The 26,106-nt window shown below is 49.0% G+C and overlaps 1 protein-coding gene across 3 annotated transcripts in view; it reads left to right on the top strand.

The window, feature by feature from the left end:
* Positions 1-18,480, top strand: part of KCNJ16 (potassium inwardly rectifying channel subfamily J member 16) — a 31,697-nt gene extending 13,217 nt beyond the window's left edge. For all 3 annotated transcript variants that reach the window (XM_063410023.1, XM_063410024.1, XM_063410025.1), the window contains one exon: positions 13,717-18,480. In XM_063410023.1, the coding sequence (XP_063266093.1) occupies positions 13,772-15,052 (1,281 nt within the window). In that variant the 5' untranslated portion in view covers positions 13,717-13,771 and the 3' untranslated portion in view covers positions 15,053-18,480. The remainder of the gene's footprint in view (positions 1-13,716) is intronic.
* Positions 18,481-26,106: the final 7,626 nt, after the last annotated feature.

The following is a 26,106-nucleotide window of genomic DNA, read 5'->3' as shown; positions in this document are numbered from 1 at the left end:
GCCAAATTATTTCCTAATTATAATATATTATAAGCGTTTTTTTGGCCTATCAGCTTTTGCCATACAATGCTGTTAATGCCCTAAAATTGATCATCTAATATTAAAATGTGCAAGGAGCCTGCTGGGAGGTTCTGGCCCCCTCCTGTGCCACAAAAAAAAAAAAAAAAAAAAAAAAAAAAAAAAAAAAAAAAAAAAAAGTGATAAAGCAAGAATCTTGCTCACCCCCCCCTTAGAAATCCCTCTAGTCCTGTATTTCTAAACCCTGAGCAAACTTTTTAAGCTGAAAATTCTGTGATGCCTTTCTGAGCAGGCTGAGGATGTGGGAAGGTCACACACGGGGCAAGGGGGGACAGGGTTTCCTCTGCTCTGTGCAGGTAAAAACCTTTGCAAAGTCCTGGTGTTCCATAATTTTCCTTTCTCCTGGGAGCCCTGACTCATTCTCTGTGGGGATGGTGATGCTGAGTGTGATTATAAACATTTAATAAACAGAAAAAACCTTATTTTAGAGTGTTTTCTGTAGTATTGTTGTGAGCTTTCTTGCCAGGGCTGGAATGGAGAGGGAAGTGCTTTTTCAAGGTGAACATAGTGGGTGGAGAAGAGGAAGTGAATATTTAAGTTTTGGTGGAGACAAACTTTTTTACTCCTTGTGACAGTAACAGAAATTAGTCACTGAAAGAAGGAAAGGAGGAGAATCAACTTTCCTCATCTGCAAAGACTTCACTAATGAACCTCACAGCACTTTTTTCATCTTTTTGCCTCTTCTCTTCTTCTCTTCTCTTCTCTTCTCTTCTCTTCTCTTCTCTTCTCTTCTCTTCTCTTCTCTTTCTCTTCTCTTCTCTTCTCTTCTCTCTCTTCTCTTCTCTTCTCTTCTCTTCTCTTCTCTTCTCTTCTCTTCTTTCTCTTCTCTTCTCTTCTCTTCTCTTCTCTTCTCTTCTCTTCTCTTCTCTTCTCTTCTCTTCTCTTCCACATTCCACGATGTTCCCGTGTGTTTCTGACCCAGAGCAGACATTCCTCTCTAATTCCTGCTCTGGAGAAGGTGTGAAAGCAGGGATAACGCGCTGGGTGCTCTAAAACCAGCCCCGCAGAGCTGGGACAGCCGATCCATCTCTGCCAGCCCAGGATTATTGCAGCACTTGCTGAGGATGGTTGGGCAGCCCCTGGCAAATGTCAGCTGATCAATCAGAGTTCAGCAGCTGCAAACTCGCTAAATTCGGTAATATATAAATAAATACCGGGGCAATCCGCATTTGAGATGGGCTTCATTAGTGTGGGCAACAGCTCTGTGCTAGAAGTGTGGGAATTACAGCCACGTCCTGCCCGGGATTTCTGTTCCGGAGGCAGAACGAGCAGGGATTGATGGATCGGTCATTTCTTCGGGGAGCTTCTAAAGAACTAAAACTCCAGCAAAGGACTCGTTCCGTGACAAAAAAAAGGTGAAATCTGAGCCGCCCCTCTGCCGGCAGAGGTTCTGACCAGCTCCTGGAAAGGTCAGGTGGAAAACACCGAGAAAGTTTCTGCCTCTCACCAGGATGCTGCCCCCTCACCTCAGTTTTAAAATTAAGAGCTAGACATGGTTAAGGGACAAAGGGCTTTTATGTCAGTATTTGATAAGGATTTTTATGGTGCAACGATTTGTTTAGGTGGAACACACTGACATGCACATATAATTGCATATATAATTTTATGGACCTGATAAATTAGCATATTTAACAAAGATGCATTAATGAGAGGCTTGAATGAATAGCGTGATCTGTTTTTATCTTAAAATATTTTCTCTTAGGTGGGTTTAATTTGAGTTTATAGGAAATGTTTTAGAGGAGGTTTTGGTTTTTTAAATAGTGCAAACTTTTCACCAGGATCCCTCAGTGTTCCCTGGTGTCTGAAATTCTGGAGATTGGCTGATGCTCTGCCCCTTTTTCTGTTATTAGTCACCTTTCTTGCCCAACATTGTCACCCCGAGCTTTTGGTGAGAGGGTTTGGTAAGAGAACTCCCCTTTCCAGAAATTCATTGTGCAATTAAACTGCTACGTGATAAATACAAACGAGCCCAACAAGCAAACACCACCCCACGTTCCTGCCTGCTTTTAAACCAGGATAAGGGCTTGATTTAATTCTTTTCCAGCTGTAAAAGAGGATTTGTCTGTCCTGCCTGGCAGGAGGCAAAGCTGGCACTCGAGAAGTGGCCGTGCTGCATTTCACAAGGAACTTTTAATTTCTTGGTTTCCAGTCCTGATTCTGTCTCTGGTTCCTCTTTTTAAAGCAGATAAATTCATGTTCTGAGGGTGCACGCAGGGGAGGATAAAACTCCTCAGCTGCTCTTTGTGGTGACATGGTGGGGTGGAGAGTGGGGAGGGTTTCAGCCCTTGATTTCCTGAGGGAAGGTTCAGTTGAGGAATCATTGAATTTTGGGTTCCTCTTGGTGTCGTGGTACAGGAGAGGGGGTCAACACTTCCCAGAGAAGATCTAAGGACTGGCATTTGATAAAAATCAACAAACTGAAAAAAAGAAAAGGTCATTTTGGTGAACAACCACGTTTTCAGACAAGTTTTCTTCAAGGGAAAACCAAGACAGGCTCATAGAAAGGACTGACCCGGATAAAAGAGGAAAATTTTACTGGGAAACAGCTGGAAAATCTCCATGCTTAACAAAGGCATCTCCATTCCTGAGACAACTTCACAAAGAATCTCCAGCCCCTTTTAAAATATTCTCTGCCAAGCTGGTTTCAAATTGGCACCAAATTTTGTGCACATCAGCATCAGGGCACGGTATTGGAGTGGCAGAACCTGCATTGCCTGGCCCTGCTCACTCCTGACTTTACAAACCCGATTTTGGATGGCCCCTCTTGCTCTCCAGGAAATGCTGATCCCCAGCAGCCCCGGGAGAAAGAGCAATTTCCTACCTGGCTCTGTCCCACTCAAAGATAGATGAGGACAAATCCGAGCCACGGAGATGATATTCACTTAATAAAAGTGGAGGCCGTGAAGCACAGGCCACTTTCCACCAGAAATCTCAGCGGGGAGATTCAAATATTTCTATTTCCACTCACAAGCCCTCAGCAGCTGTTTGTTCATGGAAATCCTTTCAGTTTTCCACAACTGAGCGAGGACGCTTTCCAGGAGCGGCCTGTGGTGACATTTCCAGCGCACTCTTGCTCTGGATAGATTTAGAATATTAATCTTTTCATGGTATTTTGTCACCACAACCAGTTACTCCACAGAGAAATGAGGCAATCGGTGCCTCATACGAAAAAAAACCAAACCCAAATGACCCTACAACAGCTCCTGCGAGTTTCTGCTGTTCAGACCTCAGGAAGGTTTGATTTGGACATTTTCAGTGGGAAAAAGTAATTAGTGTAATTAGTGCCTTGGTTTATCTGCAGTCTGTTCGAGTGGAGTGCAGCGATTGGTGAGGCAGTTTTGGATGGAGGTGCAGTTGCCCCGGCAACAATCGGGAGTGAAATCAGAACCTTTTGAGCAGCCAGGGAATGCGGTTCCACTCGGATGACAACGGGTCGGAGCGCTTGAGCGGGCAGGATGCGATCCAGGAGAGGAGGATTTAGATTTACTGCCGCTGTCACACCAGATTGACACTGTCCCTGCAAACTCTTCAGCTGGTGACAGCCCTCGGCTGAGACCTGCTCAGTGGAAAAACTCAGAAATGCCGTGAATCATTTTGTTTTCCAAACCCACCAGAGCCTGGGAGGGATCTTCCAGGAGAGTGAAACCCAAATTCCCCGCACAGAGCCCCAACGAGAGCCTGTCCTGGACACCAGGAGCGGTGCTGAGAACCCAGGGCTCCTCTGCAGGGTGCTGGCCCGGATCTGCCGCAGAACCTCTGCCCTTGCTGGGTTTTACATTGCCAAAACCATTCCCAGCCATTTCCAGGGCGGTAATTCAGGCATTTAAAGCTGATTGTGTTTGCTGACAGACAAGAGCTCGCAGCAGCAAGTCCTAAAGCAGCGCTGGAAGAGAAGGTTCCCTGTTTGGTGTGGAGGGGCAGCATTTCATCCCTCCTGCCTGGATCTTTTTCCAGCTCCTGCAAGAAGGATCCTTTTATTCTGGAAGATCCCAGAGTTCTTTCTAAACTGACACAATGCCCAGGACAGGAGAATGTGCTGCCTGCAGCTTTAAGGAAATGCAGATTCGGGTGCCAAAATCTGTCCTGAACCAAAGGCACAGAGAGGGTGGCATCCCTTGGGATGTCCCTACAGACCTCTGTCACACAGAGACACCCAGAGCCACCTGTTTTAATGGCACCAGAAATGGCCCTTAGCCCTCATTGGAAGTAGGTGGCCCTTGAACCTTTTCCCAATTTTCCTTTTGAATCAATGCAGGTGGTTCCCATTCATTTTTTAATTTGAAAAGCAGATTTATTTTTTTTTCCCTCAGTCACACGGCTGGTACCTTGCACATCCTTTCATTGTTGATGGGAGGCTTTTACAACAATCGAGCCCCAAGCTGGTGAGCAGTTCCTCTCCTTGGAACCAGTCCTGGAGAACAATTGAGCCAGACAATGACACAACTTGTTTCTGTCCTCCTCGGTGGGAAATGGGCTCGGAGCTTTGCGTCCATAAACAGCCAAGGGCGTGGAAGGCGAGGAGTGACCTCAGAGCAGGGTTTGACACACGGCAGAACAAAGAGACCTCCGAGCCTGATTGGAAAAACACCCCGAGAGCGAATCGATGCCATAAGATCACAATTATCAACCGGAGCCCCTGGCAGCTCCTCCAGACAGCGGGAGCAGAGTCCTGGGTGGCTCTGGCAGCAGCAGGGACATCTCTCCATCCCTGCAGCTCTGGGACGGGCTGGAGGCTCTGATGCCTTTAGGATTTTGGCTTTTATGTTTTTTCATCTGTGATCCTGCAGTTCTTCAGTGCGTGACTCCAAACTCCACACTCAGGGTCAGCTGCTGCTTCCCCATTTGGGGCACACACAGCAATTCCTCTGCAGGCCTGGGGATCAAGGACACCTCCCTGCCTCAGGCTGAGAGATGGGAACAAAAGTGAGCTGGGGGAGCAAACTGGGGGTCAATGACTTCATTACCTGAGGCTGTAATTGGAAACTGAACCCCCAAAATGCAAATGGACCAAAGTTATCAAAGTGTGAACACCCGTGACCATTGTCCATTTTGGGTGGGCTTCATCTGCCCTAAATGCACCTGAAGGGCCTTCAATAAATAGAACTGATTTTTATTCCCTTAATTTTCTCTGGCCTGTGTTTTTGGGTAGCCCCAAAAGGCATCAGCTCATCCTCAGGGCTGTTTGGGGCCATTATTGCTCTCAGATCTCGTTCCCTTTGTTCCAGCACTCCTGGCATTGTTCCAGCACATCTGAGGTCGCTTTGTCATTCCCCTTAGTCCGCACTTTCTTTCCTTCTCGTGAATCAGCCTTGCAGTTGCTCCCAAATTAAGACACCCGAGTGATGTTTTTGTGGCTTTGTTTGTTTGTTTGTTCGGGGTTTTTTTGGGGGTTTTTTTTGGGTTTTTTTGGTTTTTTGGGGTTTTGTTGTTTTGTTTTTTTGTGTTTTGGTGTGGTTGTTTTTTTGTTTTTTGTGGGGTTTTTTTTCTTCTCTTTTTTTGTTTTGTTTGGGGGCTTTTTGGTGGGGTTTTTTTTTGGGGGGGGAGTTGGATTTTTGTTCTGTTTTGCTCTGTGTTTCCTGTGGGAAACACCACTTTGTGCTCTTCAAAGGCTTCGCTTCCTCTCATCCCGAGGTGATGGAGCTTAGCACCACACGGAATGTTCCAGAGGAGGAACACCACCAGCCTGAGCTCGTGATTTGGGGCTGGGCAGCCTTGGCACCGATTTGGGGTTTTGTTAATCACCTTTGATTTGTGTGAATTTGGCTCTGAGCGGGAGCAAGTGATGCTGTGATTCCATTTCATTCGGTGAAAACAGGAGTGAAATTATAGCACACAAAATAGGATAAATCTCCCACTGAGGCTGTGTACATCACCCCCGAATTTAATTTAATTTGGATGGCCCATCATTTATCCAACTCCCAGCTAATCTGGAGTGAATCAGGGGACAGTGGCAGTAAATTCCAGAGCAGAGGGTGAAACTCTCTTTAGCCACGTTCTTGTCTCTGGTGACAGCAGCCCTGTAAAGGTGATGTGGAATAAATGAGAGAAACATTTATTTCACAGGCCTGCGGCACCTGTGAGGCCAAACAGAAAAGTTGTCTCTCAAAACAATCTTTGGGAACTGCTTTGGCAATAAAATCAGCCCTACTGCAGTTTAGATATCGTTTTTGTGTGTGTGGAGTGTTGACATTTGCAATGTAGCAGGTTTTTATTTGATGTATTTTTGTTAACACGGGCTCTGATAAGATCTGCTCGCTCCTTCACACTGTTTGCCTGGAGAAGTAAAACAGGAAAAACACGGCTGGCTGAGCAGCTCCGTGGCAAAGAGCTCGGAATGGGCTGAATTCCCACCCAGGAGCTGCTTCACTCAGCAGTGCTGGGAGAAATCTTCCACACAAAGGGCAAACCACAAATCCTGGGCTTCCAGGGGCACAAATCAGCCTCTGTGCAAAAATCCCGATTAAAACAATCCCTACATTTAATTTTTTTATTAAAGGCAACTTCTAGATATAATCGTTCCTCACATCCACAGACCTGGATAAGGGGAATAGGAATGTTGGAATATCCCTGCAAAAGGGGCACAGCAATACTGGAATATCCCTGAATAAAGGGTACAGGAATATTGGAATATCCCTGGATAAGGAGCCCTGGAATACTGGAATATCCTTGGATAAAGGACATGGGAATACTGGAATATCTCTGGGAAAAAGGGCACAGCTATGTTGGAATATCCCTGGCATAAGAATGTTGGAATAGCCCTGGATAAGGAGAACAAGAATAATGGAATATCCCTGGATAAGGGACACAGGAATACTGAAATATTCCTGGATAAAGGGCACAGGAATACTGGAATATCCCTGGATAAGGGGAACAAGAATACTGGAATATCCCTGGATAAGGAGTACAGGAATACTGGAATATCCCTGGATAAGGGGCAAAAGAATATTGAAATATTCCTGGATAAGGGGCACAGGAATTCTGGAATATCCTTGGATAAGGGATATAGGAATACTGAAATATTCCTGGATAAGGGGCACAGGAATACTGGAATATCCCTGGATAAGGGGAACAAGAATACTGGAATATCCCTGGATAAGGACACAAGAATATTGAAATATTCCTGGATAAGGGGCAGAGGAATACAGGAATATCCCTGGATAAGGGGCACGAGAATTCTGGAATATCCCTGGATAAGGGGCACAAGAATATTGAAATATTCCTGGATAAGGGGCACGGGAATCCTGGAATATCCCTGGGAGGGTCCCAGCTGGCAGTGCAGGGTCTCCAGGCTGTGCTCCTGCCCCGCAGCAAACAGGAAGGCCGGGAGCTCCCTGCCTGCTCAGGAAGCTGAGCTGCACAGGCTGACGCTGAGGAAGCTGTCCCGGGCCTGCAGGAACCCTGCTGGAATATCAAATCCCAGATTCCCAGATTATTAATAACCTCTCGTGTTTTGGGAAGGGGCAGAGCAGCAAATAACGGAGCTGAGGGTGTTGGCTCCGTGAAATGAGTGCTCAGCACTCTCTGATCTCATTCTGTCATTGTTCCTGCCCCGCCACTCACCTACTGCTGATTACATTAATTCATTAATTACATCACGGCTATTCAGGGCTGCAACAAACTGTTCTCCTGCTCCTGGCCAACAAGGGCCCGGGAGGGTGGAAAAGTTCCTCGAGGAATTCTGCTGGGGCTCTGAAGGCTGAGGGAAATCCAGGACGTGCAGTGTGGGGGGAATGAAGCTTCCCTGGGCATCAGTGATCCCTTGGGAGGGCTGGGCTGGAACAGAGCCTGGGCAGGGCTGCAGAATAAAGCAGAGATTTATTGAAAGGCCTTGAGGATCCACCTTGGGCAGGACAAGAGCCTGGCCAGGGCTGCACCCAAGGGGGACCCAAAATGGTCCCAAATGGACAAACGCTGCCCAGGGCTCACCCTTGGATCAGTTTTGCTCCGTTTGCACTTTGGGGTTGAATTGTCCAATTGCAGCTGCAGGCTGGGAGGTCCCATCCTTCTTGTTGCTCCCTGCAGCCCCCCTTGTTTGTGCTCTTGGGGCTGAAAGTTGTCCTGGGTGTGCAGCAGGAGAAGGATTTGTTTTGTGTCCGTGCTGTGTGCAGAGAGCTGAGTGAGCCTGAGTGTGAGCTCAGGGTGGGCACAGGGTCCCAGAGAAGCTGTGGCTGTCCCTGCATCCCTGGAAGTGTCCAAGGTGAGGTTGGAGCACCCTGGGATAGTGGAAGGACATATCAGAATCAGAAAGATTGGCTGTACCAGGAGTACCAGGAGAAGTCACTTTGCAACAAAAAGAGTGAGAGGAAGGAAGGAAAGAAAGAAGGAAGAGCCTTCATGCTGCCCTACAATAGATTTATTTAGGGTTTGTGGGTGGTGGATATTTTTTTAAAGAAACAAGTGTTGGAGCCAATCCCAAAGCAGCTCCGAAGGTTCTGACTTGTCACATTTCTGGTCTCTGAGCTGAAACCCTTCCAGGGTTACACAACAGTGACTAAAACTGGAAACCTTTCAGACCGTTTCCAAAATGAAGCAGGAAACGGAGGTGACTGCTAAAGCAACACTGGAGAGAGAGAGACACCACTGCTGAGTGTGAGCTGAGAGTGAGCACATAATTCCACTTGGAAATTTGGGGTTCTGTTTTCCTTTTGATCCCATCTCAGAACAGAATTATCCTGGAACCCAGATCTTCACATTGTTTTGCTTAATGTTTTACAAACAGGCTGCTGAGTGAAGTTGTCACCGAACAAAAATTCACCCCTATTGTTTACACAATGGGAAAAGGGAGTCATAAAAGGGGTGTAGCAGCAATTTGTTAGGTATTAGGTTACGGTGCAAGAGGGATTATCCTCACAAAACACTGAGCCCTAAACTCCAAATATCGGGATTAAATTGACAATTACATCCAGGGAAAGTCTTTGAAAGGCTCAGCGTGATGCTCGAGGCTTTGCAGTGACTGTTCTGAGCGAGCTGACAATCAGGAGTTGTTCTGGCACAGCTGCTCTGCTCAAGAGGAACTACATGAAAATATAAATAAGATAAGCAAATCTGCTCCTGCTGGTGTTTGCTTTGTGGCAGCTCTTCCCTGGGTAAAAGCAGGCGCTGGGTTTGCTCCTGCACTCCTTTATGACCTCTGAAATCGAGGAATTTCCCCCCATATCTGATCGGGGTGGAATTTTTAAAGAGCTCCAGTTTGGGGGTTCAGTGTGGAGGCCCCTGGACACAGATCTCTGGAGCAGTTTTGTATCCCTGAGCATTTCGGGATACAACACTAAAATCCTGGCCTGGGCTAACATAATTTAGAATTATTCTGCTTTCTGAACTCTGATACATTTATGCTTTAGAACAACTCTCTGCCATTTAACCTAAAGAAATCTTTTGAGATTTCTCTGTTTCTGCCTTCCTACCACCCTGCCTGGCTTTGCTGCTTTATTTTTATCTCTGACAAGCTTCCATTTGAAGGGGGGAAATACATTTACGAAAACAGAGAGCAAAAAAAACCTGTGAACTTCATCTGTGCTGCAATACAACGGGAGGCTCATGATGTGCACAAACATGCCCAGAAATCCGGGAAAGAAAACCCAGAGAAAGTAAAAGCAAGACAGAAAATGGGGAGGGTTTCTGTGTCAGTGTTAGAGGAAGGTGAAAATGCTTCCTGGCAACATCTGAGAGTCATTTGCAACAACAGATCCCCGAGCTTTAGTGAGCAGGGAATGCTTTTAAATCCTCCCCACCCCCTTTGTTAATCTTTACCAGGTAACAGGACCTCTCGTGGAATCGTGGGGCTTTCTTAGGGACGTGTCAAATATTTCCAGTTTGGAAAATCAGCCTTTGAAACAGCTCCGAGTGAGGTTGAAGGTCACCGGTCTGCTTGGGGCTCCGTGGTCTTTGGTAATAATTTGGTGATAATCAGATTCTTGTGAGCGTTCTGCAGAAGTCAGAGTTCCTCAGCAGAGGGAGGGAGAAACATCTGGGTTCCCAAACTGCCCGTACTTGTCTGGAACAGGGAAATCACCACGGTGTCCCCAGGAGTGAGGGACATAACCCAGGAAGGCTGGAGGGAGGGTCTTTGGACCTGAATGTTCTGAGCAGCATCAGTGTCAGGGAGTTCTTAATCATGAGGCATGATTATTAATTGTTATGGTTATTATTGCACTCGAGGGAATTGAAAAGTGCAGGTTGGGATTAAGTTTAAGCACACCCAAAATACTGGGCAGCATTTTGTGATGCTTTGGAGTGGCTGAGGAGGTTCTTCCCAGAGATTTTAGCTCACCTGGGGCAGTCCCCACTGTGCAGTTTGGGATTTTAGCTCACCTGGGGCAGTCCCCACTGTGCAGTTTGGGATTTTAGCTCACCTGGGGCAGTCCCCACTGTGCAGTTTGGGATTTTAGCTCACCCGGGGCAGTCTGCACTGTGAAATTTGGGATTTTAGCTCACCTGGGGCAGTCTGCACTGTGCAGTTTGGGATTTTAGCTCACCCGGGGCAGTCTGCACTGTGAAATTTGGGATTTTAGCTCACCTGGGGCAGTCTGCACTGTGCAGTCTGGGGTTTTAGCTCACCTGGGGCAGTCTGCACTGTGAAATTTGGGATTTTAGCTCACCTGGAGCAGTCCCCACTGTGAAATTTGGGATTTTAGCTCACCTGGGGCAGTCTGCACTGTGAAATTTGGGATTTTAGCTCACCTGGGGCAGTCTGCACTGTGCAGTCTGGGGTTTTAGCTCACCTGGGGCAGTCTGCACTGTGCAGTCTGGGGTTTTAGCTCACCTGGAGCAGTCCCCACTTCCCCACTGTGAAATTTGGGATTTTAGCTCACCTGGGGCAGTCCTCACTGTGCAATGCCAAATGCCTCTGAGAAATCCAAGTTTTAACAAAACCAGGAAAGCTTAACTCAGGTCCTGGGAGCAATCCTTGTCTGGTAGCCCTGCTCTGCACTGGTTCTTTTTCTGCCCCATCCAGCTCCAGAGCTGGGTGTCTGGGTTTGGTTTAGGAAGCTCTGTATCTCTTATCATCACCTGTCTTATTGCAGACACACTTTGGATTGTTTTGGGAAATCCCAGCCTGATCCATGGCTTCCTAAACCAGCCCAAACCTCATCTCAGACATCCACAGGAGCATTTCTGTAATTACAACTTGTACTTGGGAGAAACCCTGCGTAGGGTCAGAGCTCCCAAAACAAGTCACCTCCACGTCAAAGTTGTCTCCTGGTGGTGGCAGATGACCAGAAAATCAGAGTGGCCTTTCCTCCATTGCTCTGTGTGTCACCACCCAAGGTTCTTCCCACCAAAATCCGAAGGTGGTGCCAGCAAAACACAGTTTGGAAATGTGAAGGTGTTCTGATGGTGAGAGCAGAGAGTGGGATCCGCTCAGGAGCCTTTGATCCATGGAGTCCCTTTGAGAGTCCTGGGATGTTTGGGGGAATTTTCAAGGATCTCAGGTTGGAAGTAGTCAGTAAGAAAAGAGGTAGAACCATGGAATATTGAGCTGGGAGGGATGAAGGATGATCCAATCCAGCTCCTGGCCTTGAAACCCCAACAATCCCAGCCTGGGCATCCCTGGGAGCAGTGTCCAAACCCTCCTGGAGCTCTGGCAGCCTCGGGGCCGTGCCCATTCCTCTGGGGGAAGAACCTTTCCCAAAATCCAGCCTAAACCTCCCCTGGAACAGCTCCAGCCCTTCCCTGGCTCCTGTCCTTGTCAGAGAGCAGAGATTGGAGCTCCTCTCAACACCAAGGCCCCCAAATGTTTTTATTTAAGATCATATTGGCTCCTTTTATTTAAGATCACATTGGCCCCCCGATTACAGTTCACTTCATTTTCACACCTCACGTTATGAGGTCCTTAAAACAACACCGAAAAAACCCAAACCCTCAACAGTTTCCAGTTTTTGTTTGTTGTTAAACACGACTTTGAAAATATTGGGTCAAGCGTCTTCAATAGACCAGGCTGCACTGTTTGTTTAAAACTCTGAGTTAAGCAAGTCATATGAATGTTTCCAAAGACCCTATTCCAAGAAGTATTTTTGGAAACATTAATGTTGTGTTTTTTAATGAAGGCCACATTCTGAGGCTACGACACCATATGTCACATTCATTTCTGGACTGGAAAAAAAAAAAAGGAGAGAAAAAAAAAAAGAGGAAAAAAAGAAATGGAAACTATGTTTGGCTTTTAAGTGTTTTTGGATGAATGTCTCTGCATGCTTGTCATTGTTCCTTGGATGAGGGAGAGTTCTTGGGCTGTTAATCCAGTCCATCCTATATATTTTACACTCCATGGGCCTGACTTTCCTCTGCCTGGAAGTGTGAGCAGTCATTTCTGCTCAGGCAAAGGGAGTGAAGACCTGAGGAAAAGAATTCCCCTAGGAAAGATGTTTTTTCTGAAATTTGCTTCTCTTAAATTCATTTTCCATGGATTTCTTGGCTCCACTGAAAACCTACATCCGAACTCTGAAACCAGCTTAAAAATGGGAAAAGAGCTTGTCCTTTTTCCATCAAAAACTTGCAGTTTCTGGAAGAATAATGACAGGTTTCCCACAAAAATATTAGTGTTCTTTTTTTTTCCTTTAAGAGTGTCAGCCAGACAGATGAAATTAGCAAAAAATTGGAATTTTTCTGCTGTGTCCCCATCACTTCTGATTGATTTGTGTGGTAATGGTTGGGATGTCATGGGATGAACCGGAGACCTGCAGGAAAAGGATTTGCCTTTTTAAATTATGTGTTTTTTATTGGATTCCAGGTGATGAGGTCTCAATTTCCAGCACAATTCTTGTTCTTGGTCACTAAATATGGCCCAGGACTGGCACTTCTCAGTTCTTCTTTGCTCTGACAAAGGAATCTCCTAATCCACATCACTTCCTAAATTTGTATCACCCACAACATCAATTAACACCCTTCATGTTTGTTTCAAACTCATTAATCAAGATTTAAATATTTTTGGCAGCCAGATATTTTTTTGTTTGCTTTAAGGAAGGATTTCAGAGGCTTTCCAGGATCTCACAGGAGTTTCTTTTTTTTCATTTGAAATGTAAATAATTTTCTCCAAATTGAACAAACATGTCTGTGTAGCACCAGCTCAGGCAAGTTCGCTTCACAAGAGCAGGTTTTTCTGGGCAATGCTGGAACATAAATAATGATGGATGATCCTGTGTTTGATACTTTTTTTTTTTGGTTAAAACACACCAGCACTGAATTTCCCCTGCCCCTGTGACAGAAGTTTTACCTCTAAATAAGGGGACTTTATTGTTTTTTTTTTCTAATGGAGAAAAAGGAGGAAAATTGCAAAAAGCAATAATTATCTCCAATATTTGGCTAAATTTAAGTGGTTTGTACCACTTATGACTGCTTAGGGAATCTCATCCTGGTTGTTATGTTGCTTCATGGGATTATTAAAGGATTTACTCACAATAGGGTCACCACAAAGGTTTTGATTTCTCTTTTCATCTACAGACTAAATTTTAGGGTTGATAAGAACATTTCTAACTGGTTGAATTTGTATCTGTCTCATATTTCCAGGCCTGGTTTTGAGCAAAGTTGTGTAATGGATGTCACAGCCTGTTCCCTTCCAAAAATTACCCATGGTGGCCACAGAGTAAATGGGATCAGATCTGGAAATTCAAATAAAAACAGACTTTCTCCTTTATTTCATAGATTTCCAATGACCAAAGAAAACAACCCCTGGGACCCTCTGTAAGCTGAGGCAGAGATGAGGAAGATGAACGACCAAAGTGGCTGCTACAGGCCCGTGAATATCCAGGGAAACAAGGTCAGCTACCGCGGCACCTGCCAGGAGAGCCCGGAAAAGGAGGTGAAAAAGCTGCAGAAGAGGTTTCTCCACAAGGACGGCAGCTGCAACGTCTACTTCAAGCACATCTTCGGCGAGTGGGAGAGCTACGTGGTGGACATTTTCACCACGCTGGTGGACATCAAGTGGCGCCACATGTTTGTGATTTTCTCGCTGTCCTACGTGCTCTCGTGGCTGTTCTTCGGCCTGGCGTTCTGGCTGATCGCCGTCCAGCACGGGGACCTGTTCGGCGATGAGGAGGTCACCCCGTGCGTGGCCAACGTGCACAGCTTCACCGGAGCCTTCCTCTTCTCCCTGGAGACCCAGACCACCATCGGGTACGGCTACCGCTGCGTGACCGAGGAGTGCTCGCTGGCCATCCTCATGGTCATCCTGCAGTCGGTGCTGAGCTGCATCATCGACACCTTCATCATCGGGGCGGCCTTGGCCAAGATGGCCACGGCCAGGAAGAGGGCCCAGACCATCCGTTTCAGCTACTACGCCGTGGTGGGGCTGAGGGACGGCAAGTTCTGCCTGATGTGGCGCATCGGGGACTTCCGGCCCAACCACATGGTGGAGGGCTCGGTGCGCGCGCAGCTGCTGCGCTACAGGGAGGACAAGGAGGGCAGGATGACCATGGAGTACCGGGACCTGAAGCTGCTCAACGACCAGATCATCCTGGTCACACCCGTCACCGTCGTCCACGAGATCGACGGCGACAGCCCCTTGTACGGCCTGGACCGCAAAGCTCTGGCCAAGGACAACTTTGAGATCCTGGTGACGTTCGTCTACACGGGGGACTCCACGGGGACTTCCCACCAGTCGCGCAGCTCCTACGTCCCCAGGGAGATCCTGTGGGGCCACAGGTTCAACGACGTCCTGCACGTCAAGAAGAAGTACTACAAGGTGGACTGCCTGCAGTTTGAGGAGACCACGGAGGTGTACGCGCCCCACTGCAGCGCCATGCAGCTGGACAGGAAGGAGCAGGAGTGGAACCGCGCCGGGAAGACGCGGGAGAAGCAGGCGGAGAAGTCAGCCCTGGAAGTGAAGCCCGACCAGAAGTCCTTCAGCGCTGTGGCCCTCGTCACCAGCTGTGAGGATCCTGAGGAGCCCGTGACAGCTTCCAGCCAGCCTCCTGCAGAGGTTTCCTACAGGAAAGCAGCCGTGACCTTGAACAGGCTCTCCATAGAGTCCCAAATCTGACTTTCCTTGCCATTAAAACCCCTCCCAACAAATCCTCCCCTCGTAGCTCCTCGAACACAAACAATGAGCAATGTGCAGCAGTATTTGTATCCCAGACCTCGTGCCCACACTGTCACACACTGTCACACACTGTCCCACACTGTCACACCCTGCTGGGCTGCTGTGGGCACAAGGGAGCAGCTTCCACTTGGGATGCCCGGGAGCCCCTGCACTTGAGCAAACCCTGTGAGAATTTCCTCCCCCTGCAGGGACCAGGGTTGGCCGTGCCCAGAGACACAGGATGACCTCAGTGGGGCACACAAACCGTGCCCTGTGCCCTCTGGGCAGGGGTTTCAGAGCTGCCTCTCGTTGGTTTGGAATGCCCCATTCCCAGTCTCTCCAGGAAGCTCCGTTATTCCAACAGATGATTCCTGAAATGCAGCCTCATCGCAGAGCTCCTCTGGGGAATCTGTGGGGCTGATCTTTGTAAGACAAAGGAATAACTGACCCCAGTGTTCCTGGGTGGCTTTGGACACCTGTTCACAGCCTGCCCAGCCCTGTGGGATCCACAGTGGGATCCTGGAAAGTTTCACTCCCTGATCATGAGCCATTCCCTGAGGTGCCGCTGCCTCAGCAGCTGGAGGGATGCAGGAGGTCAAAAAACAATCAAAGCAAGACCTCCAGTGTTAAATCAGCAAAATCAGGTTGAGCCTTGAGGAGAAAATCATGTCTGGATTGAGCTGTGCAATATCTTATATCAAATCCTCTTTCATTTCATTTCATCTCGCTTTTCTTTTTAGCGTGTTGTGCTTCCTTGCAAAGACAAAAATCAGTCTGGAGAACAAACAGGGTGATTTTGTCAAAATGAAAAGCGCTTGTCTGAGATGGCTGTGCAAAAATGCTCCTTCCCTGAGAAATCCAACAACTCCTCTGTCAGCCCAAACTGGGAAAAAAAGGAAAAGGTTGCTGCTCTGAAGGTGTCTGTGACGTGGAGGTTCTGTGCTCTGCACATCTCTGTAATTATCTAGTGAGCAATCCCTCATCATGCTTTTGCCCCTGATGATTGCAGCTCATTTACGTTGTGTTTAATTATCCTGCAAATGTAAAGTAATCCCATCGGAGTTTGTGGGGCTGATCTCACCTGACCTTAGCAGCAAAGAAATTCAGTGTTTGCCTGCTCTCTGTGCTCACTGGAACTCTGCTGTCTCCACAGGGGGGTTCACTCCACCTTCCCCAGGTTTTTAGGGAGCTGAGGGCAGCAGGATCAGTTTATCCTGGAAAAGCTCATCCCTCTCCATTTATTGCTGAAGGAGGTGAAACCACTGCTGTGGAAATGCTGGCTAACTTTAGGCTGCTAAAATTAGGTCTGACGAGTCATTCACATCATTCTGACTAATTAATTGGGTTTTTATGAGCTCATCACATTTAATGAAGAAAAAAATAGCCTGCTAAGTGGTTGGTGTTTTTTTTTCCCTGCTATTTACTCCATGTAGTAGTAGGATTGCTGGATTATTTTAATGTATTTTTCTTTTGCTAGTGCTTGTCTCTGGATAAACACAATTCCTTTAGGTAAAACTGAAGCCTGGGGGGGTGTTAGTTATTCCAAAACTCATTAATTATCCTATTTTATGTGCTGATTCATCAGCAGCAGCCCCTTATAAGTGCAGTAAAAACCATCTTGTTGTATCCTGGATTTAAACACTGGCAGACATGGGGGAAATAGTCTAGGAAAAAATGGCAAGGAATGTAGGAAAATGTAGGAAAATGTGGAAGGGTCTCAGTACTTCTGTGGTGTTGGAAAAAAACACCATTGGGATTGGATAAAATAGAATATCACCTTCCAGACATGGGAATTAACCCTTCCACTGCCCTCAGGTCCTGGCTGGGATGCTTTTATTTAATGCTGGGCACCCCTTTTTGGGAAAGACGTGGGGGAATTGGAAGGGGATTGGGAGATGTGGAAAAGCTGTCAGTGAGGAAGGAGGGAAATGGCTCACGGTGTTTCAGTCCTAAAAAGGGGTGGGAGGGAAAGAGCTCTCAAACACAGAAATTGAATTTGGGGAGGGGGGGGAAATCTGCAGCTGGGAGAGGATGGGACAGGAAAATACAGGATTAAACTGCGGGAAAATGAGGGAAAATAATAATTAAAAAAACACTTAACAAAGGTGAGGGTGACAGAGATGAGTTTGTAACCTCTGTGGTGGCTCTGGGAAACCTGGAGGAGGAGGAAGCAGAGTCACAAATGACAGGAAAGCCAGCCTGGAACTTCCCAAGCCTTCTGCTGTGGAGGCCAATAATCCAGTCACTAATGGAGATGCTCTCTCTTGGAGAGGGAGCAGCCGTTGGGTTTCATGGATGCGGTAGCTCCCCTGAGGGAGAAACCCTGGGAGAGAGCTCCCCTCAGGGTGAGCAAATGTGTTCCACCCATGAGGCTTTGTGGTTAATATGTTAATTAGTTATACCTCATTGGTTCTTTCCCTACTGCCTCCTTTTTGCCCTACCTGATTGGTCCGTTTCCAATCCTTCCTCTGATTGGTTTATTTCTCCTTTTTACCCTATCTGATTGGTCTGTTTCCAATCCTTCCCCTGATTGGTTTATTTCTCCTTTTTGCACTACCTGATTGGTCCATTTTCAATCCTTCCTCTGATTGGTTCATTTCTCCTTTTTGCCCTATCTGATTGGTCCATTTTCTATCCTTATCCTGATTGGTTCATGTGTCATTTTTTACCCTACCTGATTGGTCTGTTTCCAATCCTTCCCCTGATTGGTTTATTTCTCCTTTTTGCACTACCTGATTGGTCCATTTTCAATGCTTCCCCTGATTGGTTCATTTCTCAATCCTCCACCCGATTGGCCAGGTTGTGTAACCCCGCCCCCTGGCTGCCCTGTGTGTCCTTACTCTCGCGGGTTCTCTTGTTCTTCACCCCTGGAGCCCTTGGAGGAAGCAGCAGACCCAACCAAAGTGACAACACGCGCATCCCCCAGCAGGAACACAGACCTGAGCCTCCAGTCATTCCCAATTAATTGGAGCAAAATTCCCACCAGCCCAAAGGGAAGAACTTGGATATATTTTGGGCAGTTCAGAGGTGAAACAACAGGACCTTCCTGCTCTTCCAGAGCCTTGCACATCTCCTTGGGGCTTCCAGAAGCCAATTCCTGAAGCTGAGGTTCAGCAGCTCCTTCCCAGCCACCACTAAGAGGCAGGAATTGGAGTTTCTGTGTGAAAGTTGCTCACCCCGTCCCCGACTTTTCCACAAAATTTACCAGCTGAAGCCAAATTCTAAACAACAAAGAGCAAGCACAAACCACCCTGCACTGGCCTCCTGACTCATGATTAAAACTTCACCCTGGTTATTTTCCCTTGGAAAGCAGCACCGTTGTTCCGGGTCAAGATTAATTTATGTCAAAGGGGGTATAATAAGAGATTATTATATCATTTATTTTTCCAGCCCTGTTCACCACCATTCATTAGGGCTGCTGGCGTCTCCTTCCCCGTTATCATGTGTCATTAGTGCATGGTTTTTGTGAAGTTGGGTTTCAGATGTGGGACAGGACATTATCCCCTTGTTTATCCCTTGTTTCTCACACGCCGTGCAGGAGGTCTGAGCTCACTTCAGGAAATAACAGGTACCTTTCAGGGCATCAGAAATGTTGTGTAGGAGGGGGAAAAAATGCTTGTAAGCCTTTTTTTGTGTCTTAAATCTTTGCTGGTTGGAGCTGGGAACCTGCAAACAGGAGGAGAGGGTGTCTGTGGTGGGCAGGAGAGGCCCAAAGCAGGGAAAAGGAAGAAGCATCTGACAACAGAGTCACTTCCAGGCAGACAAGGGGAAGTGTGACATAATCAGGCTGAAGCAAGATGTTGAAAGTTTTCATCTGAAAATTGTGGCTCCGTGTTTTCACGGCGCTTAAAAATCCCAGCGCAGGAGCTGCCTCCATTCCCATCCTGATTCCCATCCCTGTCCTGATCCTGATCCTGATCCTGATCCTGATCCTGATCCTGATCCTGATGTCCATGCCCATCCCTGTCCTGATCCCTCTCTTGATCAGTCCAATGCTGATCCTGATCCCGATCTCGATCAATTCGATTCCGATCCCCATCTCGATCCCAGTCCCGGTACTGTTCCAGATCCCCATCCCCATCCCCATCCCCAGCCCCATCCCGGTCCCGATCCCGATCCCTATCCCGATCCCGATCCCGATCCCGATCCCGATCCCGGTCCCGGTCCCGGTCCCGGTCCCGATCCCGATCCCGATCCCGGTCCCCATCCCGGTCCCCATCCCTGTCGCGGTCCCTCGGCCGCCACCTGGCGGCAGCTCCCGGAGCTGCGGCGCGCTCCGAGCGGTCACCGGAGCATCCGCGGCGACAGCGGCGACAGCGGGACCGAGGGCGCGCCACGCTCAGCCCCCGCCGCCTCCCCCCGGCTCCCGCAGCCCCTCCGGGGCCGTTCTGCACCACCCGGGGCGGGACCCCCACGAAAACCCTCACGAAAGCGGGGTTACAGCCAGACAACCTGTTGCCAGTGAATTCCCAGTATTCCCAGTATCTCCTGAGCACCCCAGGAAATCTGGGCACAGCTCTGAGATCCAGCAGCGTCAGTCAGCGCAGAACACGCTTTGTTATCAAACTGATGCGGGGTTTGCTGGTTTATTTTGTGTCACCCCCCTTTATATATAGCAGCAGGGCTGGGAGGGAGGTGGCCCCATTTGCCAGCTTAGGTAAATATAGCCCGGCAAACCTGGCTGCACTCCACCAGGAACCTTTCCAATAGGGCAATGAGCTATTTGTGGCCAAAGGGACAGACCTGGGGACATATCAGTGACCAAGAGCCGCCTGTTTGTTTGGGCCAGGGAACGTGTGTGCGTGTAGGAAGGCAAAGCTAACGCTTATTATTGTGTAAAACTCCACGCAGAAAGGCTCCAGAATAGAAATGCCTTAATAATTATCTCATCCCCAGTGCCATGTCCACTTCTGGATGCACATTTTCCGTCGAGCGGCTCCGTGCGTTCTCTCACGCACGGGAGCAGCTCCAATGGAACATCTGCTGAGCCCTCCATGTCATCCTCCTCCTTCACATCCTTTCTCCGGGCTCTAGGAAGCTCCACAAGTGTCAGGCAGCTGCTCTGCTGCGACTACTGGGCAGTGCTTCCCCACCTCTGATCGCAGGGTGTCTCCCAGCCCTGCCTCTGGGGGAGGGATTATTTTTGGTCTGTCACGATCCCTGCTTGGCCCAGGTGCCGAAAAGGAGCTGGTGGCCTCTGTGTGACCGCGGTGCAGAGCAGAGAGGCTGTCCCAGGGCCTCTGCTCGGCGCTGGGGCTCGGTGGAAGGGCTCTGCCAGGTGTCTCCAGCAGTTTTTGGCTGGCAAACGCCTCGCTGGGCTAGCAGGGCAGGGAAAATTGGAATTGTGCATCAGCACTCTCAGATCTCCAGGTGGAGAATCAGGAAAGACCCAGGGAGTGTCCCCAAGGGGAAACCCTCCCTGTCCTTACTCAGTAAATGTCACCTCACCAGCTCCACGGGAGGCTCTCCAGAGCGACCTGCGGTGGGATGTGAAGTGGGAAATGAAATTTGGGAGGTGTTTTATGGCAGTTCCTGCAGTTACTCACTGCACTGATTCAGCTCCTCTCCAGCGGTGCCTTTTTCCACAGGCAACCACTCTGGTAGGAGGTGGTTTTTGTCTTTCCTCCCGTTTCATCCTCCCTTTTGGAGCAGCCCCAGGTAAAGCTGTCAGATGTGGTTCTTTGCAATCCCACACAGCACCAGCCACGAGGCTTTTCCCAACACCTCCAGCAAACTCTGCAGAAGCCCTAAGCCCACAGAATTCCTTTGCTATGGACCAGAAATGGGAGAATGGTTTGGGAAAGCTCTGGACAAAGCAATCCTCAGGGTCTGGGGAGAGCAGCTCCAGCAGGGAAGTGTCACATGGGAATAGCTCTGCACATATGGGACTGAAACAGCTCCCATCCCTTTCCTCCCATTGATAAAAGGGGATGGTCTCTGCCAATTCCAGCTCCAGTTTCACCCCTCTGAAACAGCTGCACCTTCCCCAGCTGGGTGTTTGGCCCGGGGTAATTAGTAATTAGTAACCCTAATTTTACCTGAGATGCTGAAAGCCCTGGAACAGCCTCTTCACATGAAGGGAGGATCCATGCCCTGCCCAGGCCTCCTGGGCCTTATTGGAGCAAAGAAAGTCGTGGCTTTGACTCTTGGATTTGCTCCCTGGGGAAGCTTCTCCTTCCCAGAGTTACCTGAAGCTCAGCTGAGGGCAGAGGAGAGCGAGGTCGAGGATGCTTTGAGCTGGGAACCAAAGCACCCAGGGCTGAGGTGTTGCCTCGCAGTAAATTACCTGATGCAGATTAAATTACTCACCCAGATCTGCTTCTTCTCTTTGCTCCCCTGTGAGAGGAGCCACTTCCAGGCACCAGCACAAAGATGCTTGGAAGCCTTTCATTCCTTTCTGGGCCCTCCAGAAAGATTCAAAGTCAATTGCCATTTCAGATGAAGATTCAGAACAGGCACTTCTTCAGCTTGAAAAAATTACAGTGGAGCACGGTCAGAGGCGAAGCAATTTGCCAGGGCTTGAGGAGTGTGAATAACGCAAAGCAAAGAGCTCAGAGCAGCCTCCAGTGCAAAACCCTGCCCTGGGCACCCATCCTGCCTTCCCTGGAGCCCTGGGATCAGCAGCACAGGTGGGGCTGAAGGAAAGCTGAGCTGCTGGGGGAGCTCGGGCTGCTGGAAAGCTGGAGGATGGATTTGTGCGTTGGGTGGGGTTTTGTGGTTTTGTTTCTTTTTAACAAAAAGAGCCAGAGTTGATTGGCATTGCTGGCACTTGATCCTGAGCCCTGGAGCCACCCCGCCAGGCCAGAGGAACAAAGGCAGCCCGTTGTTCCCTGCTCCAGTCTGTTCTGCACAGGTTTTTTTTATGTCACCTTTGGTGGCAGAGAGCACAAGCACCTTCCAGCATTGTCACAGGTGATGTGACCAGCCCCTGCTCATTCTCTTTCTCTCTTTGTGTCCCTCTGATTGTCCCTACATGTGATCCCTGCCCTTTGTCAGATCAAGACAGTCCCAGCCTGGCTGCTGGGTGTCCCCTCTGCTGCCACAGGTGGCCTCAGGAGGCGTTTGACCCCTGAAATGTGCTGGGATTGAAATGAAATTTCTACCAAAGCTCAGCTCTGAGCAGAGGTTTGTGCTCCCCCGAGGAGGGATGGGAACTCCTTGGGTCAGCCTTGGCTTCCTTGGAGCCACAGAGCCGTGGTGGGACTCTGGTCACCTGCCCAACATTTTGGGTGCCAGCCCAGAGGGGAGGGAGGGGAGGGCTCCAGGAAAAGGATCCAGGGGAGGGATCCAGGGGAGGGATCCAGGGAAGGGATTGAGGGAAGGGATTCAGGGGAGGGATTTAGGGAAAGAATCCACAGAAGGGATCCAGGGGAGGGATCCAGAAAAAGGATCCAGAGAAGGGATTCAGGGGAGAGATTCAGTGAAGGGTTTAGGGAAGGGATCAAGAAAAGGGATTCAAGGGAGGGATCCAGGGAAAGGATTCAGAGAATGGACCCAGGGAAAGGATTCAGGGATTGGATCCAGGGAAGGGATCAGGATGCTCCTGCAGCTCCCATCCCAGCTGTGGGGAGCATTCCCAGCCCTGTGGAGCCACAGGAATCCTGGGACCTGTGATGCCACCACAGCAGCACGATGTCACCGGCTCTGACCTTTGTCAGCTTTCCACGCCGATTGCTCAACATCTGATGGGAAAAAGCACAACCTTTCCCCCTCCAGTGCCTGTCACAAGGTTGTTTAATAGGGTTTGGGCATCGGCTCAAATCACACCAGGGGATCAAAGGCAGCTCCTGAAGAATTAGGGAGATTACAAAGAAACCCATGGCTCATGAGGCGCAGCATTTCCCAGAGCAAACCAGGAGAGAGCCTCCTCCTGCCACCTCCCCGCCCCTGCTGGCACCTGGAGCAGGCTGGGCCAGGGCACAGGACATTCAGTTTGGCCCAAATCCCAGCGCAGGATGCCCGGGGTGGGTGGGGAATCCTCCCCCTGTGCGTAAGTGAAGGGCAGAGCTGGGCCTGGAGGCACAAAATGGCACCAGAAAAGCAAATAAGCAGCACAAGGTCGTGATAGCAGGGCAAAGGAAGCTGTGGCGTTCACTTGCTGAGGATAATTTCCCCTCTGACGACAGATTTTTCAAGTGGCAGAGGTGTTTTAACGGGTGGGCCTTGGAGGGCTGGTCCAAGTAATCAGCCCAGAACAATCTCAGGAAGTTTAAGCAGCACTTTTGAGCCCGGTTTGGTTGTACTCATGCGTTCAGTTTTAGTTTGGAGGGACATTCTGAGAGGTGCCAGCTGGTTTGATTTGTGCTCCTCTTTCCCGGCCCTGCAGGAATTCTGGGAAGGGCTGAGCTCCACGAGTACCAGGGATCAGCTCTGGCTGTCCTGGCCAGGATCTCCTTGGCTCCCTGAGCAGGGAAGGGCAGGCAAAGGGGGCAAAAGATGCTCTGAAGGCTCTGGAAGGGCTGGAGGCTCCCCCCAAAAAAGCTGGGACTGCTCCCCACCTTTCCAGCATCCCCAGGACCATCCCTGGTTCTCCTGGTAGAACAATCCAATCGTTGATGGGAAGAACCCATCACAAACACCCCCAAACCTGCCCAGGCCCCTCTCAGGGAGGGTCTCCTGCACTGCCATGGGCATGGGAGCTCCCACTGGATGTAAAATCCCCAGTGCTGCCTCCTCAGGAAACTCCAGCTTGTTTTCTGCTGTGGTTTTCCTTCCACAATGGCCAGTGATCTAACTCGCTGTTTTTAGCACAGTTTGTTTGCTTTCCAGGAGAGAAAATAAACTCTGATATTGTCACTTATGTTGTGGCCACAGACTCCGGGCGAATTCTGAGGCTCTGGTACAAAGTGATAGAAAACACTGGGGACATTTGATCTCAGCTAATCTACTGGAATAAAAAGTGTGAGAAAGAGAGGAGAACTGCCATTTACGTGGCATTAGCAGGAATCAGACGCTCTCGGGTTTATAAATGCAGTTTTCACTGGAGTGGATCCCCGATAGGTGATAAATTACAGATGTAATGAACGCTCAGCAGCAGGAATGCAGCAGGCACAGCTCAGGGGAGCCATGCAGGGTTTGCCAGGGGCTCCCTGGGCTCTGCTGGGAGCAGATTCCACCCTGTGCCCACCTGCCCCACACCACCAAACCTCCCTGGGAAGGTGGGGCTGCCCTCGGTGCCCGGGGTGTGGGTACAGACAGGTCAGCAGGACAGATGCAAGAATGACTTGCAATAATTTTGCTCAGAAAAGGCAGAAACTTTCCAGCTCTTTCTGTTGCAAATGGGTTCCAGTTCCTTCTTGCCACTCCCTTTTCCCATTGGAAGCTTTCCACGTCTCTGCCCGTGGTGGCCCTCTCAGGTCTCTGCTTTTATCCCTGCCTGGTGCAATGGGGAAAACACAGCCCAGCCCCTCTCTCTGAGCCTCCTGGGCTCTGCAGGGCGAGTTGGAAAGTTCTCTGAGCACCACGAGGGCTTTGGAGCCAGCAGGTGGCTGGACTGGGATGAACAATCCCCATTCTCTTGGCTTTTCCCCTAAAAGAGGAGAATTGGGGTTGGAAAAGATGGGATTGTTCAGCCTGGGGAAGAGAAGCTCCGTGGTGACCTCGTTGTGGCCTTGCAGTGCCTGAAAGAGCTGGCAGGAAAGACAGAGAGAGAGACTTTGGACAAGGGATGGAGCAACAGGACAAGGGCAAAGGAATAAAACTGAGAGAGGGCAGGGATGGATGGGATACTGGGAAAAAATCCTTCCCTGGGCTGGAATTCCCAGAGCAGCTGTGGCTGCCCCTGGATCCCTGGAATGTCCAAGGCCGGGCTGGATGTGGCTTTCAGCAGCCTGGGACAGCAGGAGGTGTCCCTGCCATGGCAGGGGTGGGATGGGATGAGTTTAAGATCCCTTCCAACCCAAATTCTGGATTTTATGACTCTGATCCTCTGCCTGCCCACTAATGGATGTCCTTGAGAGCCTCCTGCTCACGGCAAGATCCATAACCCGGGGTTTAAACCACAGGAACACCAAGATCTGCTCTCCCTGCTGTGCCCAGCTGAGCAGGAGCCCATCCCCGTTTGGGAAAAGCTGGCACTGAGCAAGTGGAGCTGCAGGGGAGAGAAGGAAAGTGCAGCCCCACACTCGTGTGTGTGTGTAAGCTGCTGGCTCTTAACCCTTTTCCTTCCAGGAATTGTCAACATCCCCACGGCAGCTCCACGAGCTTGTTCTCACCACCCTGGCACGTTTTATTAACCATTAACTGCCTTTCCCTGGAGATATCCAGAGAATGGCAGCTGTGGACGATCTGCAGATACCTGGGAGGTTAATAGGAAAATCTTAGCTTTAGGAATATGTCATTGTGTGTTCACTTTGATCACTCACACTGATTCCTCCTCTGAAAATGAATCTGAAAAATAATTTGAATTAATCTGAAAATTCCTTTCCATTAATCTGAAAATTCCTTTCTCATAATCTGAAAATTAATTTGAATTAATCTGAAAGTTAATTTGAATTAATCTGAAAATTAATTTGAATTAATCTGAAAATTCCTTCCCATTACCTGAAAATTCCTCCTCATTAATCTGAAAATTCCTTCCTCATTAATCTGAAAATTCCTTCCCATTAATCTGAAAACACCTCCCCCCTGCTGTCTTTGAGCACAAAGCTGACCGATGGCTTGAGAAGGAGGAATATGCAATATTGCTGTGTCACAAACAATGCCAGATGTCCTTTACATTTCCTGCTCTTCTGGAAGATTATCCACAAGCCCTGGATGGTGGGAACAGGTCCCTGAATGGTGCTGGGCCTGTCTGCTTGGAGAAAACACGGAATGTGCCAGGTGTACGTTCAATATCAGGTGAACATTTCCTGATCGTTCGAAGGCCTTTGACCCCGCATGGAGAGCTCAGAGCTCCCGTTTTACCAACACCACTTTTTATTGGGTCTGAAAGTTCAGCTGGGAACTAAAGATGCTTTAAATGAATTGGTGAGAACCGAGCCACATGGAATATAGCGCTGGAAAGGAGTTTTCCT

This window comes from Prinia subflava, chromosome 12 (genome assembly GCF_021018805.1).
Source record: "Prinia subflava isolate CZ2003 ecotype Zambia chromosome 12, Cam_Psub_1.2, whole genome shotgun sequence".
Lineage (NCBI taxonomy): Eukaryota > Metazoa > Chordata > Aves > Passeriformes > Cisticolidae > Prinia > Prinia subflava.
Note: the sequence above shows the minus strand (reverse complement) of the source record. Positions and strands in the feature narration are given on the sequence as shown.